This window comes from Nomia melanderi, chromosome 2, assembly GCF_051020985.1.
Source record: "Nomia melanderi isolate GNS246 chromosome 2, iyNomMela1, whole genome shotgun sequence".
NCBI lineage: Eukaryota > Metazoa > Arthropoda > Insecta > Hymenoptera > Halictidae > Nomia > Nomia melanderi.
This window is the reverse complement of record NC_135000.1, coordinates 5,285,245-5,310,937: the sequence shown is the minus strand read 5'-3', so window position 1 is coordinate 5,310,937 and position 25,693 is coordinate 5,285,245. Positions and strand designations below refer to the sequence as shown.

General features: G+C 38.4%; 1 protein-coding gene across 11 annotated transcripts in view; it reads right to left on the bottom strand.

Annotated features, from left to right (window-relative positions):
- Positions 1–25,693, bottom strand: part of heph (polypyrimidine tract-binding protein 1 heph) — a 517,180-nt gene that overhangs the window by 108,522 nt on the left and 382,965 nt on the right. The window contains exon 1 of one of the 11 annotated variants that reach the window (XM_076365040.1): positions 7,283–7,419. The exons of the other annotated variants lie outside the window; for them this stretch is intronic. Coding sequence (XP_076221155.1) covers positions 7,283–7,360 — 78 coding nt within the window. The 5' untranslated portion in view covers positions 7,361–7,419. Of the gene's footprint in view, positions 1–7,282; positions 7,420–25,693 lie in introns of those variants that run through there. 11 annotated transcript variants of the gene reach the window in all.

The window sequence follows — 25,693 nt, the reverse complement described above, 5'->3', positions numbered from 1 at the left end:
CGCAGGGTAGAGGCTCGAGGACATCCCAAGGAATCGCGATGTTTCTTCCTTTCCAAGGGAATTGGATGTGCGTTTCGATAACACGAATGGATTGTTGTTAATGCGCGCTGTGTGGAACAATGTGCAAGGTTTCGCGGGTGGATGGGGTTGAGGGGTCACCTAGAAACCATTTTGTGGAGAGACTGACATCTTGTGGAGGATACAAGAATTAATGGTTTTATTTTTCAGCGAAGGAAATGGCAGAATTGCGATTTGGAATGTTGCGAAATATCTTGGGGATTTTGATGGGTTGAGAATGGGAAGTTTGAAATTTATTGCGTTGAGAATTTGGGAATATGAATTGTGAGAAATGGAATTTTTGAGAATTTTAATATTGTAAGTTGAGGATTTTGAAGATTTAAGTATTGAAAGTTAAGGATTTTGACAACTCAAACATTGAAAATTAAGGATTTTCAAAGTTCAAGCATTTAAAGTTAAGGATTTTGAAAATTTAAATATTGAAAGTCAAGGATTTTCAAAATCTAAATATTGAAAATTAAGAATATTGGAAACTAAATAATTTGCACAAGGGAACGTGTCGTTTCTTTCGGCCAAATTTTTATTCTGGAAAGAATTAATGTCTTTGAAACAATTACATGGTTAGACATTCTTTGAAAGAAATGTTTTGAATGCTATTTAATTTAAGAATTATAGGTATGTATACCAAATGACCACTATTAGTACACTATTTGTAATTCAAAGATATTTGGAGGAAGTAAACAGCATAAAACAGGTTCGATTGAGACGTTGTGTCCCAGTTTCAAGGGATTTCAGTAGGAATTGAATGCAACGAGTTCCTTAGTGAGTCCGTATAATGGCGTATTATCGTATAAGGCTCGATAATCAGGCGCGCACGTATAATGCATAATAAAGACATGCTTGACAATAATTCGATGCACAGCGGCAAATTTATCGTACACGGTTCGTTACTTTTTAATTGCATTACGATACACTATTACCGTCCATCATCGACTATGTAATTCGTGCAATTATTCAGTCCCATTTAATCAATGCTCAGAATAACATCCTCCGCAAATGAAATTTCATCTTAAGCACCCTCACAATCGTCACTCGAATCATATTCAGTTCACTTTGAAATATAGACCAACTGGCGACATTTATTAACAAACGACCTACTCTATTTTCTAAATTTACCGAACAATACGCGTTTCAAAATTTCCTATAATTCACCTCCAACAAACACCACTCCAATATTTCAAACATTAGGCACATTAAAATTCTACTACCAAATTAATAATTAATTTTTCTATTTTCAATTTGTCAACATTCTTGGAACGAGAATGAGATCTTTCCATAAATTTTGTCTGAAAATTCCCCCAAAAAAGTTTCGATGTTGCACGAAAGCTTGCCTAATAATAACTAACTCGTAGAGATCATCTCAACAATGCCGGGGTTCCACGTGCCAGCCGATGAATACCCGGTGCAAATTTCTGGCCAGCTCTCCTCTTTCCGCGGGCCAGGGGGTAGGAGAATTACCGCGGAATCAAAAGAAGTCGAGAGTTTAATTTCAAAGGTTAGCCGGCCGGCCAGGGGCAGCTTCTTTGCTAGGCTTCCACCTCAGGCCACTCCAGAAGACTCGAAACTCATCTTCGCTCCGCCGGGGAAGAGGACATGGAGGGTTCGAGCCGGTGAACCGGCGGGAAAGAGGGCAAGGAAGAGACGGAATATGGCGGAAATCTCGTAAAGCCGCTGCTTATACGTGCCTCGGATCCGCGAGGCTCGAGCCACGATAAGAAACGACGATAAATACGAGTAAATTTCAGAGACAAGCGGAACAGAGAGGACTCTGGCTGGCGCACTCGTAAAATAAACCTGGAACGGCCGTAGTTTTATTGGGGCACGTCGCTTCGACGAGATTTGAACACTGTGTTCTAGTGATTCCTTTGGACATCAATGGGAAATAGTGAAATATCAACTGGGCAGAGGGTATTTTCGAAAATCTCAGAGATGAACTGGAGGAAACTGTTACAATCAGAGAAACTTGAGACCTGTGAGAACTATTACTTCAATCTTCATATTGTTAATTCTGCGATTTAGTTTTCAACTGTGATCGATACGTCAGTAATAATTTATTGAAAAGATAGACAAATTCTATGATATCCTACGCAATGCAATAATTGATAACAGAAGTTACAATCAGAGAAACTTGGGATCTGCGAGAACTATTACTTTAATCTTCATAATGTTACTTAATTCTATTTAGTTCTCAACTGTGATCGATACGTCATAAATTCTACGATATCCTACGCAATGTAATAATTGTGACACACGTATTATAGTAAAGCAAAAAGTTAATACGTAACAATATAACATTCATATTTCTATTCAATATAACAAACATAAACTACATTACAAATTACTCAACAACGAAATTACAAAATGTGATGGAGAGGTTATGTTAGCAAGCTAGGGCTAGCACCCACTGCTACGATAATCTGGCAGCGCCGTCACTGCCATCTTGCCGCGATCAGCGACACTAGCATCAAGGTATCTATTCGCTGCATCGATATTTCGAGTCGCAGCGCGAATATCTGGCACGGAAAAGTGTCAGCAAGTGTCCAATTCGGGCACGTCCGAGCAATTTCGAGGAAGAGGCTATCAAATGAGACACTCGAGACGTCGAGGGCGAAACGACGCGGCGCGCGAGTGCCTGTCGATCGCAGAAGAAGAGGCTTAATTGCCCTGATGCAAGCCACCGAGGAACGCGCGCAATTCATGGTGCAAATAAGGTTGACTTCGAGCACCGTTCAACCTCTCTTGCCGACGACCTCGAGGACCTCTCTCCGTCCCTGGACAACGTGCCCCGGCATCTGCGTTCCCCGCGTTTCACCTCTCTTTCTGTCTTTTCGCTTGTTCTCTTTTTCGGCAGAATGTCACTGCAAGGAATGCACTCAGCGAATGCTAACCTTCGGAGGAAGTTAACGAAACCTGTATTTATGACTGAGGGCAAGATACAAATTTTCATTGGGTTTCACTGATACAGAGATTTTGGGAAATTGAGTACTTTGGATTATCGAGACTACATGGATAATCGAGTTTTTGGAGTTTAGATGTTGGGAGAATTGTTTTTCGATGCTTTGTTTTATATGGGGTGGTTTTAGAAACTTCTGAGTTCTGGATTATCAGTAATTAATAATTGATTAATGAGTATCGAATTCTGGAACATTGGTAACTTGAAATTTTGTCGTAGAAGTAAAATTTAATAACTGTTTCTTTTGTTAACCCTTTGCACTCGATTTATATTCAATGTTGTTCGGTGTGAATTTATTTTCAGGGAATTGATTTGAAGTAATTTACAGAAGAATTCAATGTTTTATATTTATTTTATTTATCTTCATTATAATGTGGTACTTTTTAAAACAATTTCAAACGTTCTATGACAAATTTGTGTTGTCATCTCCAGCATTACATATGAGTGCAAAGCGTTAAATTTTATGTGAAATAATAATTAACGCTAACCGAGAACCGGTGAAATAACTGGATTTAAAATTCTGCGTTTTCTTTTGTACATTTAATTTTATATCAATTTCTATATTGTCCGAATAATTGGTTTCTCAATTTTCATCCTTCCTTCTGTTCCTGTTTCCACTAAACACAATTTACCATCTAATATTTTTATCTCTATTTTATAGTCAGTTATTTGACTAGTTACGGTAAAAAAATAGATAAAATGTGCCCGTATGGTTAACGTTGACGAACAATTATTATTATATAATATAAATTTTACGATTTTTCACTCTCCTATTGGAATACTCGCTTTTTCTTCGACTCATTTCAAGTGCAACCCTTTCGTGCAAGGGTTACTTCGCGATCCTCCCTCAAAGCATAATAAAAATTCTCCTTTCCCGCCCTCTTTCGGTCCATCTTCGGCTCTCAACCACCGCCAACCCCCTCCCTCCCCATCAAGAATATGTCTTCCTTCATCCGAGCCGATAATTGGACATAATGGAGGCAATTCGCGGAAAATCGCTTGTAGGAAATGGGCACCGTGACCTCCTCCCACCGGTCTGATAACGAGGGAGGATGCGCTCCGTCAACCGGAAGTCAACATTCCAATTCCGTTAGAAAACGCTCCGGCTCTCTCGATCGGAGGAAACAACGAGCGAATACGTTCGGAATAATTTTATATCGAACACTCCCCGCAGTATTCCAAAATAAACAAATATGTGTATTTGCCAAACATAAACATTCACGAAATCACCTGTCAACGAAAGCAATTTATTTTATTCTAATTAAATAGAAATGACCAGAAATCTCGAGAAATTAATAGAAATTTGCTTTATATTAATAACTTCCTAGCAGAGAGAGAAATTCAATGCAAGACTAAATACGCGGTGAATATTAAATGTTCATAAAGAAATTATTTGATTGCAATGCAACGTCAACTGAATAATTACATCGATTAATCTCATCAAATGTTTTCTATAAGGCAAGGGGTTAAGAGAATTAATAAACAATTTTTTAATCATTCTAGTTCACTTCAACTTTACTTATTTAAAACGGTGTGAAAATGTGGTTTTAAGAGGGTAATAAATAGATCAAGTGTAATTCGCGGCTTTTGTCTAGCAAGCCGCGCCTCTAAAACGCTTTATCGCGTAGATAATCTTTATATCATTGCTGGTAGACGAGCCCGAGGGGTCTTAGAGGTAGCCGTAAATGAGGAAAACCCTGGGCAATGGTTGGGATCCATTATGTGGTCATACCTGCTCGTTAAAGGAGACATCAGCCTCGGGGACTCGCCATTACGAGCCCCCAAAACCGCGTTCAAGTATTTCCCTTGATAAACATGTGACGATTATTTAACCGACCACACTAGTCGGGTTTCATTGCGCCCTTTGTCAAATCCAACCACGTTGCACGACTCGTCCAATAGAAATGAGAGATTAATCATGAATAATTAACTAATTCGCTTTAATATTAACTACATTATAATACTATCCATTGTGTCAAATAATACGTAACATTTTTTTTATTTAATGAAAGAGGATTATGTTAGCAAGATAAATGAAAATTGATATAATTTGATTCAAAAGTGGACTGAGTAGGCAGAGCCAGGAGCCTTCGCTCCGCCTACTCAGTGCTTCACATTTGAATTAACCTGTAGGTAGTCACTTACAACGAGTTTGCTCAAAATTGAGGGTTGTATATATAAAATTATCAATATTAATCATACTTACTCTACAAATTAATAAAATTAATAAATCCTTGGCAAAAGGATCTACAAACACTTCCTACGATACGAAAATCAAAGTCCACGTATTAACACTAACTAATAATAATAATTTCTGTACAATTACAATTATATAGTTTCAATTATAGAAATTATAATTATAGAAATATAGTATCTTTAGAACCATTATAACGATTAACTTGTTTTTTTTAAAAATCGGACTTAAACCACTTTCAAAATGAACGGCTCAAATTAAAAAACTGATTAATTGGAGAATATAGAATTGATATAAAGTTCTAACGATCTCCCAATGCGGTTAGCGTTAAATAAAATCAAACAATGTTCTAAGTCAACAAACAGTCTCCAACTCGCTGACAAACATTACTAGACGATTGTCTGAGCCTGTCTCAGCATAAAAACTCAGCTGTCACATTATTCGAGTGAAACCAGACCCTGCACAATCCACGAAGAAGAAAGACCCCCATTTATCGTCCAGTTTGTCCTGTTCTAACCTCTCCCGTGCACACTGCACGTCCATTGAGGATGTGCACCTTTTGTCATCCATAAATAAAACCCAATAATCCATTCGATATCAAGCTTTCGGAATATCCATGGATAACGTTATTTTTTTAAAAAAGAATTCCATCGGAAATATTAACCCCCTGCCGTAATGACGAGTGAGGCTCGCGATGAAGATTTCTAGAATAATTCTACCCTAGAACTACCGAGCATTTGACCCTTTGAACTCGAAAGTTTTTCACTGGAAGTATTTAACATTTTGCGACCAAATAGAGACGACATTGATTGAAACTAATTTAACGATAATTCATAGGTAAATTAAGCAACGAAGCTATTTTATTTAAATATTTCACATAGCAATACAAAGTTTCATTCAAAATACTAAACATTCAACTTCGTTTTGCTGTATCAACCAAGTGGTGACTAAGAGTTACCCCTCGAGTGCAAAGGGTTAATACGGTTGACGTGTAATCTCTATGACAATTGTAATTGATTATTTTCAGTTCCTTCGGATATCTGTTATAGAATTCAAGTGAAGCTATTTATTTTCAAGATCGTGTCGAATATTTAATGTTTTTAAGATATTGACACATTGACTGCCAAAACATCAGTGTTTTATGTATCACTTATCTTTTCTATAGCAAACATACAAAGCAAGAATTATTAATTCTTTGATATGAAAATTCTTCTATTCTTCAGTTATTTACGTTACGGAAAATTTGTATTCGAAATCAATTATTTTCTAAGTCATAATTATTTTCTTATAATTTGAAAGCTCCGGTCATCAGTGACCGTCGTGGCAGTCAGTGTTAACCCTTAGCACTCCAGATGGTTTGTGATCTGTCACCAACTGCAACTAATTTTTATAGTATCCCTAGCAAAAATGAAAAATGCTACATTTCGTAGATCTTTTGTTTTCCTTCTTAGTGCAAAATTTGTATGTGTGAAAAATCTAATAATTGTAGGTTAGTTTCTTTAAGATTCATTAAAATATCTAATATTATTCCCGGTGCAATATTGGAGCCTACAGAGTTCAAAGGGTTAATAATTACGAAATATAAAAACCAGTCATTTTGTCTGCTACGTAGTTCCAGTGTTAACAACAGTTAACTCTTTGTCCTACAACAACGAGTGAGACTCGTGGTGAAGATTTTCAACATGATTCAACAAATGTATATATTGGTTCATTCGAATTTAAAGTAAATTTTATTCTTCTGTAATCAACTGTTACACTTAAAAGTAAATAGGGGCATGACATAAGCTTAGAATTTTTCTCTTTTTCTAATAAATTATTAATGACAAAGTAGCCGCATCGATCAGAGCTGAGAAAAAAATCATGGGTCAATGGGTTAACCTCTTTCTTTACCCACGGATCAAAGCGGACTATTAACTTATTACCAATGTATTATCTTCAAATGAAATGTCCACTTGAAGTAGAACGGAGAATTTTGTCGCATTTCTTCCAAATTGTCGAGTAGTGGAAGTAAATAATACGCCGAGGGGTTGATAAAACACGATCAAACGGAAACTCACATTCGTGACGACGTCCAATGAGAATCTGAGCCGCGTCCTGCTGTGCGCGTCACTTTTCAAATTGACGCGCATGCCCATAGGTGCGCGGCGCGTGTCAACGGACGCGAGCGATGATAAATCACGGCGGCCGGCAGCACACACGCGTCACGCGGAAATACTTTCTGCCCCGGCGCACCGTCGCTTTTCACTTTTATTTTGTCGCGGGGAAACCTAACCTACCGGTGGTCCGCTTGAAAATCCAAAATAAAACCGACCGCGCGCAGAATCTGTCCCGCTCGTGACTGGTCGATGTCGCGGCGCGGCGACACTCGCGTGTCCCCGACGACTCTCGGCCGCGTTCGGCTTGCGCCGGCTTCATGGACCGGTGGTGGGGGAGTGGCGGCTGCGAGCCAGCTTTCCGCGGGAAAAATGAACTTATAATATTCTAGTAAATACTATACTATATACAATAATGTATGTAGTAAGAAAAAGAATTGGAAATTTCACTGCGTATTTCTCTATTCCAAATTTTTCCCATTTTAACCCTTTGCACTTGAGAGACGCCTATCAGTCGCCACTTGATTTAACGCAGCAAACGTATACAATTTTAAATTTATTAAACCTTGTGTAACGTATCGACACATGAAATATCGAAATAAAATAGTTCTGTCCCTTAATATATATAAGATAATCAATTGTGTTAGTTGCGAAAAATATCGTTAATATTTAGTGGGAAAGTAATGAATATCTGTAATGAAAAATACTGTCGAATGCAAAGGTTTAAAATTGGTAAAGTTGGAAGTTTCGCTTCATATTTGTCTATTTCAAATTTTTCCCGTTTCAAATTGGTAAAATTGCAAATTTCACTTCATATTTGTCCATCACAAATTTGTCCCATTTCAAACTGGTAAAATTGGAAATTTTATTTCAAACTGCTAAAAAGCAGGGAACTATTTAGCTATTACCAATTCAGTATCTCGAAAATAAACGTGCCCTTTCAGTGTGATAGCAAAGTCTGTTTCTTCAGACATTCATTATAGCATTCGAGTGAAGCTATTTATTTCATAATCATTTCGAATATTTAATACTTTAAAGATAAGAATAATTACAAAACTAAAGAACCGAAACCAGTCATTTTGACTGCTATGTAGTTCTAGTGTTAGTGGATATGTTGGAATTGGTTTGTTATTTAACTTTTGAGGGATATAAGTGTTTGAATTAAAGTTTTTATTTGTTAACATTATGAATAGTCTATTTTGGTGTAACAATAATTAATAGAAATCTTGAAACTCTGTTGCGATTTGATTTTTTTACAGAGATAGGTGTCCGAATTGAACCTATTATTTATTAATCGTGAAAATAGTCTATTTTAAAACAAATAAGCCAAATTTCAACACCCAAATTCAAAATTCTCGAATTTTGCAGGAATTCAGCTTCGACGTTAGAAAAATTACCAGAAACCTTCCAAATCGTTCAAATATTACTATTCCAAGAAACAAAAAATTTCCAAATTTTAAATATATTAAAAAATATTAAACAAACGCTGTTTAAAAACACCCTACTTGGTTCACAATTCAACGTCCCAAGAATCGCAAGACTCGAGGTAGAAAAGGAGAAATTCAGAAAAAATGTGTTATCTGGAAGAAACGAGGAGATAACATTAGTATGCGAGAATGGTAGCGTCCAAGTGATTTCGTGACAATTATAGCGCATCAGGGTCGCAGTCGGGTTTAATAGGAGCACGTGCCGCGACGCAACAGGCTGCGCGATGGTCTTATCCCCATTAGAATTCCAAGTAGGTTCGCTGTTCCCGGTCTCTGACTTACATAACGTTTCCTTCAGCCTCCCCCGGCCACGACCAACCCCCTCCCACCTCCCCGCGATTCTTTTTCTCTTCTTTGGCGCAACTTTCGCCCTTCGGGCACGTTCCCGACCGCCAACAGGAAACCCAGATTCCTTTCTTTCGGGGAGCAGACACGAAAACGCCCGACCCAACATCCGCGCGGAGAAGTTTCCAGATAAGCGTGTTGCTTCCGCGGCGGAATACACTCGAAAGTGCCGGGGAGAAGGAAAGTTCCTGAGTGTGTGGCTGCTCTCTTTTTCTTTCGGGGACGGGAAATACTTTTTTGAACTCGGTTTTCTGTGGTTAAGAGGGTGATTGAGTATCTGATTGCTGGGATAATGTTTGTGCTGTTGTGTTTGGGGTAGTTTGAAGAGAGTGTTTGGAAATGTTCTTTCGGAATAGTTTATTATCGCCTTTGTCTGTGAGGTAGTGAAATAGTGAAATAATTGAATAGTTGGGTAGTCGGATAATTGAATAATTGTGTGACTGGGCGGTTGAATAATTGAGTAATTGCATAGTTGCGTATCACTGAACAGCTGAAAGGTTGGATAACTGAATATTTTATTAGTAGAATAATTAAATAATTGAACAGTTGAATAGCTGTGCAGTTGAATAATCGAATAGTTGATTAGTAGAATAGTTGAATCCTTGAATAATTCAGTACTTGAATAATTAAATAGTGAAACAGCTGATTAGTACAATAACAGAACAGTTAATCAGCATGGTTAAACAACAGTCAAACCCTCGAATATCAAAGTAACCAAACAATCACCCAATCAAGCTACATCGAACTAAACACCCAACTACTCGACATCAAATCCAGCATCCGACTTCCCGAAGACAATCCGAAACAACCCCCGCCCCAAAAACAGCTCACTAACTCCTCAACTGACACTCGAAAATCAATCAACTCCTGATTTTTCCCACCGACCCGTCCTTTCACAGAACTCACCACCACGGAGCCCGAGAAAAATTGTTCATATTACCAGAGTGCACAATGAAGGTGGCTACACCGGAGGGGTGGTATTGAAAATGTTGCCGTGCGGGAAGATCATTGAGAGTCCGTCTAGTGAAAACGACCTGTCAGGGGGGGGGGGGGCGTGCGGCGGCGGGGGCAGCTACGGTGGGGGTTGAAACACGTGAAAAGGACAAGTGACCTATCGAAATCGATACGGCCGGCGTGTATTCATCGAAATCGAAACCCGAGCGACCCTAGAAAGGGTGCAGGGGCGAAGCCCGGGCAAGGGGTAACGAGTTTCTGTACCCGTGGAGATGAAAAATGGTGGCAACTCGTTTTTACATGACCACACGCGAGCGCACAATCAAACGATCCCCTATTCCGCGGGTCTGGGTCCGGCATTTTATTAGGGACGCGGGAACTCGGAGGAACGTTGAAAGAAAAGTGAAAAAACGCCGCGCTATTTAATGTGTCACTTCGCCGGGAAATATTTACCACGGTTATCGGGCGAATTCATTTGCCCGCGTCCCTTTTTCTTTTTAATTGAGGCTGCGCGCTCACGGTGTCCCTTTGACGGACGTTATCGATCTCTTTTTCAACCCCCTCCCGCCACCGCCAGCCATGATTAATTAAATACACGCGGATCCTTTATTTGCTCCTTGCAGGGCGCAGTTTCTCCTCGAATAAAGTTTGAATGGTGGGGATGAAATGGGACGGTTGTGAACTGTGACGAATGTGAAATGGTAATTTAGTTTGTGCTTTTTTGTGCGATGAGTGAAATATTTTTGGGAATACAGAGATTTTGAAGTTTGTTTATGTTGGATGTTTGTGTTTTCAATTGTCTTTTGTGGTATTTTGAATTTTGGATGGAGATTTGTTTAATTATTTTTTATATGTATCTACTTTTAGTAGTATGTTCTTTTTTTTGTTAAATATTGGAGATATCCATGATGTAACAATACCAAAGAAGGTGGATCATCCCTCCTAGATTCACCCTATACAGATTCGATTAAATTATTTTTAGAATTTTTAAAGAACATTCCTGAGTTCTTTTTGCAAGTGTTTCTCTGAGAAATTATCGAGGAAATTGATTCAGCAATGCGAAAACTGAATTGTAAATCAATTAAAGTCTCAATAGATTCACTCCACGAGTTTCTATAGAGGAATTTCAGAAAGTCAATTTAACTGCTCGGTAGTTTTAGTGTTAACTTCAGAAATGACATCCAGTCTTCGTTCACTATCATTCAGCTAACTCCTGAATAAACAAACACAACGTTGATAGCGCGCTTTTCTTTTCTCGCAGTTTCACGAAACACTAATTTCAAAGACCGCCATTTTCGCCCAATTTTCGAGCACGACGCGAAACGCGGAATGGCAACAGTGACCGAGGCCGACAAATATTTTCCCGAAAGTACAACGGTAGCGGGGAACGACGCTTTCACCCTCGATATCGCGGCGAAAAACACGGCATCAAGCGAATATCGACTGCCGCAACAACAATGCGCTTCCTTTTTACCTCAGCGAAACAAACAAAAAAAAAAAGGAGAACCGTGGCAATTTTAAACGTCGACCGGTGTATTCACATTTGAACGGCGAAATTGTTCAGCAACGGTAGCCAATTGGACTACTGGGGACCTAATTCAATTATCAGATAATACTTTCCATGAACATTCAATTGAAAACAGAGATCAACGGGTTCAAAGTGGAGATATATCATTTCTGACAAGTTTCGAATTTTCAGCGTGCCATTTTATCCAGGGGAATTTTCCGCGAGAGGGAAGATTAATCTGGCAAATAGAGGGAAGTGAAAACAAGCGCGATTATTCGAAAGCGACCGCGAAAGGGTTGAAGAACCCGAAGAAACGGGGCAGAGGGGCATTGATCGCGTTTCGATAAATGCAAAATCGTGGAACCGAGGCGGAGGTTCGACAATGTTGGGGCTACGATCAAGGGGTTGCGCGATGGGGCTGCCTAAACGGTCCGACGGACGTCGGGCTAATGCATATTGACGTTTCGCCGATAATTCCCCGCGGCACGCTGTCGCTGGGCGTCGAGGAGAGCCGGCTTGCGCGGCAAGTGTACAAACTCACGGTTCAACTTGAACAGTCCGCGAAAAAATTAATCCTCTGCACTCGTGTGTCATACTGGAGACGATAATACGAATTCGGTATACCTTATCTGTGGTGTTTTAACAAGTACCATACTTTGAATGATTACAACAATTAAGTCATATTGTGGTAATAAATAGACTGAATATAGAATATTGAATTCTACCGCTGTAAACTACCTTTAATCGTTTTTCTAAAAATAAGTACAGGTTTAGAGGGAACAACATTAGAAGTGAATTGAGTACAAAGGGTTACATGTTACAATTTCAATGACGTATCAGAACGTTATGTGCGACTTTGACAAGAAACAGTTATGACGTTTTGATACGTCAAATTTGTCCAAGGGTTAACCTTTTACACTTGTGTGTCATGCTGGAGACGATAATACCTTATTTGTGGTGTTTCAACAAGTACCATATTCTGAATGATTATAACATGTCAATCTCATTATAATAATAAATAAAATAAATATAAAATATTGAATTCTACCGTTGTAAAGTACCTAATTAATTTCTCTAAAAATAAGTACAAGTTTCGAGGGAACAACAGTGAAAATAAATCGACTGCAACGGGTTAAATGTTGTCACAATTTCAATGACGTATCAGAACATCATGTGCTACTTTGGCGAGAAAAATGTATGACATTCTGTAAGTCAATCAATACACTGATATATTAATTTTGAAATTTCAGCTAAGACGTCAATTTATTTTTAGTATTACTTCTAATGGAAACACGTTTTTGTCTGAATACAGTTTTGGTAACTGTCAATTTCCCAGTGAATGCGTTAAGTGACTACTTGTCTATCATCTTCTGGTATTACTTCTCCTTTCAATCTTTACCACCCCCCAATCCTCCCTTAGCCGTTTATCGGTTGGTTCCGTTGTTATTCGGATGATCATGGGCCCCGGGCAACGCAATACCGATAATAGGAAGAGCTGTTCGGGATTTGACGTGTACCAGTTCGCAGGATTCGACGGTATTTATTGGTTGATATTCATTGCCGGATATTGATTTTGCTTGTCGAGAACGTTGCTAGCCAGGTATGGTGTTCCTGGGAACGTGTTCACTGATAACAGTCCATAGGGATTGGGAAAGCTGCTAACTGCGTTTAATTTCATCAGAAAAAGCGTCTTGCCGTGTCTAAATTCAGTCGAATCCAACGTAGATCTAGCTGAATATAATCACATCCACTTTAGGTCTACGTAGATCCAATCTGATTTAGATTTAATCACATCCAACTGGATCCTTAGATCTAGATAGGTCTAATCAGATCATAGCTAGCCAGGTCCAAACTAAACTTAGTTTGAATTCTGCTTCGAAGATGCTTTAACCCTTTGCTATCCGAATTTCTTTTGCATTTTTTCTTAATAACTCTGTATATTGTGTAATGTTTGATTTGAAATGCATTTTGACAAATAGTTCGTAGAAAGCAGTGTAAACAATTCTTTTTATTAATAATATTGGAAATAACATGATATAATGTATTTGGAAAATATTTCGACAAAGAAATAGACCGCGAATAAAACTAGAGTTGAGTCACGACACAGGAGCGCAAAGGGTTAAGGGGTCAGTAGTAAACGTCTGAAGCATTGGCAAATCTTTGGTTTTAATTTACGATTTCCTAGACCGGAAAGTTTGTAACTCTTCCGAATCGCTGGTGGAAACTTTAAAAATATCCTCCAGCGATTTTCCTTGCGCAAATTCCGGGCTTAATTGAGAGACAGGAAACATTCCCTCGAACGAGAACGGCGCCGCGAGAGTTCAGTCGTGAAATCTGGACCCGATCCGGCGAATGCAGGCTTCTGTCACTGTCAAATCCCTGACGAGCGCTTATCAGCCGTGGATTTTCACGTCGAAGGCACCAACAGATTTATGCACGTCGGTTTTGATGCCCGCCCCGACAAAATAAGCGGGAGTTACTTCGGAAAGCTTCGACAAGTCAGAATTTTTGCAGCTATCTTCCCCGGCTTCTCGTGTTTGGGATTAAATTAGTTCGAAATCGACTACAATGCCGGAAATTTTCGCGGAAAAGTTGTTTTCCGGGGAAACTCAAAATTTTTCGTTCGCTGGAATAGCTGCTGTTTGTAGTAACTGGAGCCCATTTTGTGAACGGTTCCATTGTTTTCGAAAATCTACCAACTGAGGGAACACGGAAAACTGGAAACGGTTCGTTCGATAACAATGAAAAAAAAAAGTTGAACAATGCAGTGTCTGCACATTTCATTTAACGTATGAGGGCCGGTGAAAAATGGAACAGGAAAAGTTTTACAGTCGATGATGGGATCTATGCGTGATCAGTGGTGAAATATAATGGAGCATGCGTGCGATAGAATCTGTATTGAATGGAGCACAAAGTAGATTGTATCAGAGTTAGATAGAGTGAAAGTCAGGCGAGACTGGATTACATGGATTTTTTATTAATTCAAGTTGGATGGTACAGAAGTTATATGAGGTTTGATTTAGGTAGGTCCCAAGTTAGATGAGGTCTAACTTAGGTAGGTTCTAAATTGTGAGGTTCAATTAGGGAAGTATCAAGTTATATGAGCTTCAACTTATATAGATCCTAAATTATGATGTCCAACTTAAGAAGGTCACAAGTTAGACGAGGCCCAATTTAAGGAAGTCCCAAGTTAAATGAAGTTGAACTTAAGAAGGTCCCAAGTTAGGTAAGGTCCAACTTAAGAAGGTCCCAAGTTGGATAAGGTCGAACTTAAGAAGGTCCCAAGTTGGATAAGGTCGAACTTAAGAAGGTCCCAAGTTGGATAAGGTCGAACTTAAGAAGGTCCCAAGTTAGGTGAGGTATAACTTAAGGTGGTCCCAAGTTAAATGAAGTCCAACTTAAGAAGGTCTCAAGTTAAATAAGGTCTAAGTTAAAAATGTCCTACGTTAGATGAGGCCTAACTTAAAAAGGTCCCAAGTTAGATGAGTTCTAACTTAAAAAGGTCCCAAGTTAGATGAGTTCTAACTTAGATAACTCCCAACTAAAAAGAAGTCCAATCTAATATTTTGCTTTGGATTGCCAAATCAATTTAGATCCAAACTAGACATACCTTAGCCAACTGCCCAAGCTTCCAATCCTCTCAATTATTCTACCTCCAATTCAACCAATCATCCTAAACAGATTCAAAATACACCCACCTCAAAATCCCGACTAGTTTCACCAAGCCATCTTCCTCTTATCTCAGCCACATACACCAACAACACAGAAATCCCAACCCGCACGTAGCACAAGTTAACGAAACGTTGCAAAACGGGCAAAGGTGTTGCAGCCGTGAGTTAATAAATTGCCTGGCAAAGCGACAGAGGGTCGAACGCAGTCTTGCTAGTTTTATGGAAAGGATGTAGAATCGTAGAACGGACAGAAGGGCTGGGAATACCGGTTATTGATGAACCGTGCAACCCCCCTGGACCGCCCCTTCCCCCATAGGCCGCGTTGTCCAGTAGCGTCTGGTAGCCGTGTGCTACGCGATACAATGGCGTACGCTACGTTCATAACGTATTTGGACACGCCGGTGCGGCTCGCAGCCCCGGATATGATTAATTGCGCCCCTGTTATCTCTTACGAACGACAGCGGCCACGGGAGCCCGGGAAAAGAGGGATTTCTGGAGCAAAAATTTGCTTCGGAGCTTTTCGGGCCAGGTGGTCTCTTATTTTCAGTTTCGATACGAAGCTGGTGTATTTGCATAGCTAACCGTGGATAAGTTTGTTAACTCCGATGTGATTTTTAATTGAATAATTTTTTAAATTACAACTGTTTGTTGTAAATATGAATATATCATCTATCTATATAAATTACCGTATCTACCATTTGAAATACTTCGAACCTTTCCAACTTAAATCTCAAAGTTTTGATAACTTTGAAGTAATATAAATTCAAATATGTTTTAATTATTATATATAATAATTATTGTTACATATAATTTTTACTGTTATCTAATATTTTCTCCAATTCCTAGCAGATCAAGCAAAAAACTTTTTTCAAAGAGAAAATTTCAAAAATTAATGCCAGAAATTTCACTCGAACCTAGGATTATCGGTAATTTTATCGTTAATGCGATCGAGAAACAGCCAGTTTCAAAGCACACATGCTCGAGTCCCTTATAACCAGTGGCCAGGAGTAACATCCATAAATCAACGCCAGGAAACGTTCACTCTGTACAGGGACGAGCAGGGACGAGCGGGAGGTTCCGCGTTTTCCGAGGGAAAAAGTCGGGCGACCGGGAGAAACGATTCGAAAACGATCCCGATAGCGATCAATCAAATTGATATTTATTCACGGCGTTTAATACGTTTAATACGACTTCCATCGACCGCGGCGTTTCCCGTAGCGCACGGAGTTTGTTTCGACATCATTGAAGTAATTCGCCGATGAATAACGAAATGCTGCATAAATGAGTGAAACTGAGACAATAATTTCGATAGGGGTTCATTAGTATTATATTTATAACCGTGGGAATTTTATTTGTATTTTAAAATCGAAAATACTCAACTGTGGTCATTGGTTATCGATTCCATTGTACCGGCGAAATGTTTTATTACCTTTATAATTAGTTTCTTTGATCATTCTATTGATATGTTTGCGGAAAATAAATTTTCGTACTGATTCTCTGAATAATTTTGAAACGTTGGTATTAAAGCAGAAGTGTATTTGAATTTGTTCGTATTTATTTGGAAAATTGAGTTCTCGGTCAATTATAAATATCTGTAATTACAGGAAAATTCGAATGTGTCTTTAATATCAAGGTATCAAAATAAAATTGACGTTTATTCAAGAATTTTAATTATCAATACCAACATATTAAAACAAAATGAATTCCTATTCAAAAATTTTAATTCTCGATAAATTAGAAATCCTTGTAATTACAGAAAAATTCTAATGCATCTCCAATGCCAACGTATCAAAGTAAAATTAATTCCTACCCAAAAATTGTGATTCCTGATAAACGAAAAATATGTATACCTACAAATTTCATTTAAAAATTGATAGCACGCCGATTATTCCAAATAATTTTCCTCCGTCGAAGGCGCGAGCTATACCAAGTCCATTCCGGTTAATGAATTTACTCTTTTTGCAAGCTCGAGTTCAACGCAATCTCCTTTTGTAATATCTAACACTTAGCACCCAGTTCCCATCTAGCAGCGTAACGTTCAACCTGTATTTACCTATTATCTGATATACCTGCTGCACACTCGCAGCAAAGCAAAACTTACCGCCACTATTTACTAGAAACTATACGTTCTAGTACCTACTTCCGTCTACTATTAAAATCCGCCGTACCAGGCTCCCAATTAATCTCGACTGTGTTACTCGTGTTGCGGATTACGCGAGACTACGCCGCGATGTACGATCCCGAACAGCGTTGCTCTTCTACGTCAATAGTAAACTGAACTAAAATAAAGCAGGATAATCCTGCGCTCCGCGCTATACCTCGCTACATCTGTATCCGCTCCGTTGTTTATTCCGAAAACATTTAATAAATTCGATTTTCGTGCAGTCGACACGCGCGCGCGTTCATATTGCATCCTGTTTCCTCGACTTTTTGCTCTTTCGATTCATTGTTTCCTTGCGTACTGCGATTTTGGGGTAATGAATTTGTCACATTATTTAATTTTGAAGTCTGTGAATTCTTAAGTACTTAATAGTTTTCGTATTTAGAAACGTTGTAATTTGTATAAATGTAAGGATTTTGATTTTTTCATTTTTTGGATATTAAAGTTATTAAGTTTCTAGGGTTTTATGTCCATATTTTCCGTATTTCTAGATTATTTTAGTTTTGTAAGAGTAATTACTTAAATTTTTGAATTTTCTGGACACCAATGATACCAAATTTCTAGATTTTTAGATGTATAATTGTAAGTACTTAGAGTTTTTCATTTTCTGAATACCAGAGTTACGAAATTTCTATGACTCTACATTTAGATTCCTAAATACCTAAATTTCTTTATTTTTACAACAACGGGTACATAGATCTTTTAATTTTCCATGTATCAAGGTTGTCAAATTCCCACGTTTTTCGGGACTGAATCTAGAAATTCTTATGTTCCCAGTTTCCCAAGGACCTAAGCCTAAAAGTCAATACACTTTGCAGATTTCCATATTTCTAGAACCCTACACTCTCAGATCTTTAACCCTTTGCACTCCTATGTCGAGCATGACTCGACATCAGTTTATTTAAAAGTGTGCTTGTTCGTCAAGATATTTTTAAAATAGATTATATTATTACTTTATCTTCAATATTATTAAGAAACAGAATCGTTTACACTGCTCTCTACAAACTATCTAAGCGATGATTGTTTGGAAACTTTTCTATATTACTAGTAATACTACCTAATATACTGACATTCAACAAGATAAACCTACAATAATAATAACGAATTTCAATTACATAATTTGATACTAGATTATTTTGTATATTTTTCTCTGCAAAATCGTGCGGCACTCAACCTGTTAAACTTCTTATTAAACGCCTAGCCTCCGAACCCCATCCCGAAAACGCTAATCCCGAAATCCCCAAAAAACCTCGAACTCCCCAGCACCCCTGGCCAATTTCGAAAATCCTCGAATTACAAGCTGTAAGTCACCGTGTTCCACACTTTCCAGGCCATTAACATTCCCAAACGTTCTCCGAAACTGTCGAGTCTCCAGCTTCCTACGCACCGAGGTCCTTAAGTCCAGGATCCCCAGCTCCTAGCAGCTAACTTCTTAGACCCCCAGGTCTCAGTTGGCCCAAGTTTCCAACTATCGCGAGCACGGAATCGCGCAGCGAAAGGTAACGCGCGCGGAAACTTCCTGCGACTGCGAGCTTTATTCACTCCCCCAGTCGCGGCCTCTCTTTCTTGGTCTTTTCTTTATTTTTTTCACGCGCAACCGTTTTTCTTATTTTTACACCGCGTTGCGGGATACCCTGGCGGAAAGTTCCGCTCTGTATACGCGCCGGTCGATCTTTTTACAGGCCCCGGCCACAGTTCTACCGCTTTACAACCGCCAATAGCGTTTTATCGTCGCGGTTACGAATGCTACCAGCCACCTTTGCCTCCAGTTGCCGCGGATTTTTGCATTTCCGAGTAGCAACACTTGAAACGCTAATTCCTCGCTGCCAGGGCGTGTGGGATGATTTTCAGTTGTTTTTGTGAAACATGTTTGTTGAGGGATATACGGGAACTGAGATTATTGCCTTCCGGTTATTTGATGCTTCTCATGGTGCAGACAGTTGGAAGTTGTAATTAAGATGTATAAATTGCAGTAGCGAGTAGTATACAATATTATATAGTTATTATTTCTGTCATAATGTTGAAAATCATTTCTAGAAATTTTAAGATTGTTTCTTAAGACACTGTAGAAAATTTTGAAACTATAACTAAGAGAATAATACATAACAAAAATAAAATAATACATAAATTACAAATAGATAAATAGATAAAAATAGATGAATTACAGAATTTCAAACAGTAACAACCATGAATATTAAATTAACATTGAATTATAGTTCAACAATTTTCCCTTAGAAGATATACCTTGCCAAGCAGAAGTTAGATCAAACATATTAATCACTACTTCCAATTTCCCGTGATCCACGGGCCGCGAGGGCAAAATTCCGAGTGGATCTCCGGCGAATTCGAAACACCTAGAGCAAACCGAAGTTCAGCAGGTTTCATTGTTCTTCGTTTATTAATTGGACATCTGTTCGTGTTAATCTTCGTTTCGGTCCGGGTTTCTTAGCGTCAAATATTTCTCGAAGACGGAGTGTTTGTACGAGTTCCGTTGGTAAGTTCGATCTAGTTCCCGGCCTCGGTCGGTCGGTCGGGCACGAACACGCGCGAAGATATTTCGATCGAACGTCGCGAAACTTCCGGTTATGTTTGGATTCACCGGCAAATATAAGCCCGCATTAACCGTGCGGGGCCGGGGATCGATGTAAACCCGCGGGTGCTTTTGACATTTCGCTTCGCGACGGCGAAACTGCGCCAGCCACTCGACTACTCGTGTTCGAGTTGCCGTTTCTAATTTACGAGAGGAGACCGAGTCGCTGGGGCGCGCTCGGAATCGATGATTTTCGTGCGACTTTGGTGATCGATTTGAATTTACTTGCTAACTGCGTAGAATGGAAGGTTGCTATTGATGTTTGATCGATGATCTTGATGAGAAATTGTTGATAGTTTGGAATTAATAAATTAAATTTTTAATATTTGTTGGATGTAGAGAATAGAATGTTTATTTCGTGATTTTGATGAGACTACAGTGATAAATGGGAATGTATTTACAAACTCTACAGAACAAAACCCAACACATTCGTCGGACATGTCGAAACCTAATTTCTATTAATACACGGGACATCTCTGAAATAATTAATTCCTTGAAAAATATCTCACCCGTTCCGTTCGACCAACGCAAGGGATGGTAATTAAAAATAATCACGGCATTACCCATTGCCGCGTTACACGCGCATTAAACTTAATGTCATTAAAATAAACAACAATTCAGATGTTACCCGTATCAGCGTGAAATATCCCGGGAATAATTAATTCTTTGAAAAGTATCCGTTGCATTCAGAAGGGGTAGTTAAAAATAATCAGGAAATCGAGCATTGCCATGTAACGTACGATCCTTTCACACTGAACGGAATATTTTTCCGCGGGTGAGCAACAATCCGCAATTAATATTAAACATCAGTTTCAGCATAATTAATTCCGTTCTTTTTGAAGGCGTAATTTACATTATCTCGATCCCTTCGAAAAATCTCGATCGAAATGTCATTCGGTGGAATGATAGAAACCGAGCGAAAATAATCAGTGATAATAATTAATTAATGGACGTTAATAATAAACGGGGTACATCGCTGGGAACGAGTGATTAATAATTCGTTGTTGGCTGTTATGCTCCCGGTTTCTGTTTATTAATATACATTACGTCATTCGTTGCAACCCCCAACCCCTCTCGCAAACGCTTATTAATATTGTATCACGTTGCAATTATATTCTAGAAAATGCAACGCTGCCGCGGGATTACCGTAACACAACGTTTCGCCTCTATCGATTCCGCGATTTCGTTTCGGCGGCGGGTCGCGCTCGCGGAAATTAATTAAACTGTAATTTAATACCAATTAACTAGCCCTTCGCAGCCGAGCTTAGACACGCTACGGATAAAACGTTCGCGCTAATCGCGATCGAAGATCCGTTTACAACTAATTAACACTTGCAGTGTTAACGGTGCCGAAGGTAAAATTTGCTCGGTGGTCTCTTTGGAAAACAATAATTAACACAAACTACCGAGTAATTGGAGTGAGTTATTTCTAAGCTATTATGAAAATTAGAAGAATATGTTCCTCGAGATTTAATGGATCCTTTATTGTTGAATCCGTACAAATACGCAATTATTTTGCAATCTTTCGCAGAAACTTTGTTAGAATTTAAATACTTGATAACTAGAGATTCTAAAATGGATTAATTTAAGCCGTTTTGTAGCTGTGGTGTTAACGATTGAGCGTTTCTTCATACGTTTAATGGTTCATATGAAAAATAAAAACTATAGTCTTATTAAATATTAAAATAATTTTTCGAAAATCGTTAAACACCTATTTTTAAATAAAACATACTACCGAGCATTTAAATTGACATATTGAAATTCCTTTATAGAAACTCCAAGAGTGCATCTATCAATGCTTCAATTAATTTACAATTCCATTTTCGTCTTGCCATATCGATTTCTTTAAACATTCCTCAGAGAAACATCTGTTATTTTGTTAATAACTGCAAAAAGAAGTCGTCACGAATGTGTCATTTCGACTAAACATAGAAAATGCCAACAATATGTCTTTTTTCCAATAAACTATTAAAGACAAAGTAGTCGTATCGATCAGAGTTGACAAAGAAATCATAGGGCAAGAGGTTAACAGTCGTTAGCAACAGCCGCAAATGGAACGCAATGAAACGCGGCGGAACAAAAAGGTCCGCGAGGAAGAAAGTAAGTTATGGTCAGATTACAAGAGGAAATGGGTGTCAAGAGGGACGAGGAGAGAAAGTAGAAGGAAGGAGGCTGGTCTGGCGCTGCGCCAGCAACTCCGAATCTCAATGGGAATCATGTTACCTGTCTCGTGCTACTTTGTAGCAGCCCAACCACCCCGACTCACCCCCTTGCCCTAATCTCGCATCCGTTTGATTTATCATCCCCCCTTAGCAGCGTGTTCCCACATTCGTGGTGGATTTGTTCAAGGGTTAATCCCGCGGGTAATCAACAATTAAACGGGAGAAGTGGAGCAGGTGGATTGATACTTCATGAAGGAACGTTGACGATTATGATAAACAAATGCAGGAAAGACAGAGTGCACTTAGAATTTTTGTTGTATCGCTGTAGAGATAGTTGGAACCAGACAAAAAGATTGAATGAATGGATAAATATGTTTTTCAAAAGGGATTTAGAAAAATTATGATTTAGAATTAAGGATTAAACCTGGAGTAAATTACACTCATTTAAACGAGGTGAAACTAGGTCAAACTTGTACAAACCTAAAGCTACACTAGATCAAACATAAATCAAATTAACTTACATCGAAGTTAAACTAGATTTAAATTAAGTCAAACTTAAACCAGACTAAAACTGAATTAAACAAAAGCTAATCAAACCTGATCAAACCAAGTACAACCTGCTGAGACGAAGTATTTTTTAAAAACTCTTCTAGATTGTTTCATTACAAGTTTCCTGTTCCCCAGGATTTAAGAATGAAATATAAATCGATGTTTACAGGTAGAAGCAGGCCAGAGGAGGATCCTATTAAAATTTAATAGACAGTGAGACGCAACCCCTATCAGTATTCCAGAAAGTTTGACCGAAAAGGTTTTCATTTAACCGAGCCCCGGCTTTGGTGGGAGCGAAAGAAAAAATGGACAGGCATTTGTCTGATCAAGCTTCCTTCCACGCGGACGGCTGAGGTATTTCGCCCCCGCTAATTTCCTTCCGTTGCTGGCATACGGTAGCAGACAGTGAAGTATCCAGCTCTACTAATTTCACTTCCTTATGCGCATGGAAAGGTGTTCCCTTCTGAATCTTGCGAATTAAACGCGTTCCTCGAGCACGATTCCAATCGTGGCTGATTCCGATTGCTTCGATCCCTTTCTTAAGAGGAAATACAATTGAAACACCATGCGATTGATGCTGTTTTCTCGGTAGGGAGCGAGTTAAGTGGATTGATACCTAATTGATTGAATTCTCTGTTTTACTTTTTACTGCGGCGATTAGCACGATTTCTTCCTTAAGAATGCTTACGGAAATTCTTTGTGGACTCTGTAGTGTCTAAGTTTGAAAAGTCGAAGATTTTGCGATAGTAGATGTCTCACTTTCTGCGTTTTTGGAATTTTAGAGTCACAGGCTGTAAGGTTCCTAAGATTCGAAATTTTACAAATTTAGGGTATCTAATTTTCTAGATGTTGGGTTTGAAAGTTTTAAATCCCTATATTTGGGAGGTATAGATCTAGAAGTCATTAGATTCTTAAGATTCGAAATTTTGAGACTCTAGGAATCTAAATTTCTAAATTCTTAACTTAAATTCAATCAAACTGAAATCTGACTAAAATTAAATCAAGCAGAACCTAATCGAACTTAAACGAACTCGATCAAACTAGGCACAACCTGCTCATACAACAATTTTTTAAAAACTCCTCAAAATTCGAACGCTTCAGATTTCTCTTGTACACACGCTAGTTTCAGAGACATTCTACAACAATATACTTTCAACCCTCAATTTTAAGGGATGTTTTCACATCTTGATCCTTTCGCTACTACAGGTGACTGTAATCACCGACCATAAAAATGGAGTAAAAGGTTAAGACAATATAAACAATAACAAAAACACATTCATGGAACAATGATAAACACATTGCTATGAATATAAATCATTTTACTTCTAAAAACAGTGTCAGCTGCGCTGTATAAGTTAAATAATAATATAAATCACTGTAACTGTAATCGATACAACTTCTTTATCGTTAATAATTTGTTAAGAATTGTTTACATTTAAAGAGAATGAATAACACTCAGATTTCGTAAATTCACCTGAAAATTTTCGTCACGTCTGACACGATATTGTAAATCAAAGGGTTAAAAATAAAAAAAAGTATCAAATATTTTCTTGACAACTGTATTTCAAATAAACTTCACAAAAATCAGTGTGCTACTTGAATAGAGTCCCTTGTCAGATCAGTTGCCCGATATCCAATCTGAACACCCCAACTTATCGATAAAAGAAAACTAATGTTCAATTTACATTTAAAAAGAATGAATACTTAAATTTCGTAAATTCGCTTGAATATTTTCGTCACGCCTGACACGATACTGTAAATCGAAGGGTTAAAAATAAAAAAAAAGTGTCAAATATTATCTTGACAACTATATCTCACATAAACTTCACAAAAATCAATGTGCTAGTTGAATAGATTCCCTTGCCAGATCAGTTGCCTGATGTCCAATCTGAAGGCCGTAACGGTTGACAAATGTGTCCCGCGGAGAATAACTCGGAAGGCGATTAAAGAGCAAGTGGACAGGGAAGAAAGGGAAGAAGATTACCGAAAAGAACGAACGGTGTCCGGCCGGACTGCGAAAAGACAGGCGCTGGTGGGAGCAATTTATCTAACCGTCAGCTTTGTGAGGGCACTCGAACCGAAAGCAGAGCCCATCCGGAATATTACTGGCCGCCACCGGCGTACCATTACCTTTTCTGCGCTTTGATTCTTTTGTGCGTGGCCAGCCGCACCGACCAAATTTCAACCCTTCCCCGGCTCCGCGATTATGTGGGCGGGCTTGCAAGCTCTATATTGAAGCCGCCACCGGGAGAAATAAAAAGGAGGAACACGCCGGAAGAGCGCTGGGTACTTAGGGGATACCGGAGAAACACGTCTGGCCCGCGAACGAAAGAACTTCTTTGCTTCCTTCCACGGGGCTGATTTTTTTTCTCTCTTCTTTCTTGCTCTGAGTGTCTTAATTCACCAGGGACCTGGCAACTGGGAAATGTCCGAGAGAATTCGAATAATCTGTGGTACAGAGATTTGAGAAGTTTAGGAAGGTGATTGGATTTTAAATGCTGAACAGCTTGGGTTATGGGGAATTTGATTTGTTTTGTAAATTATTGGGGAAAGATGGTTTGGAGGTTGGGGTGAGATGGATATGCGTGACTGACAGTTGATTGGTAATTGTTTAGGAAGATGGAATGAATGAAGATTGATTTATGTGTATTCGATGGTAAGTAGGATATTGTTTTTTGAGGGAGGATTTTTTTTATGGAGATATTGGTTCTTAATAAGACTTGTAATCATTTTACTGTTATTATTACTTGTATTTATTATTTACTGTTAGTATCATTTTTATTTACTATTTACTACTACTATTAATTTTATTTAGTATTTACTATTAATATTTTAATTAGTATTTACTATTACTATTATTTTTATTTGCTTATTTACTATTCATTATTACTTTTATTTACTGTTTACTATTTACTATTACTTTTATTTAATATTTACACTATTTATTAT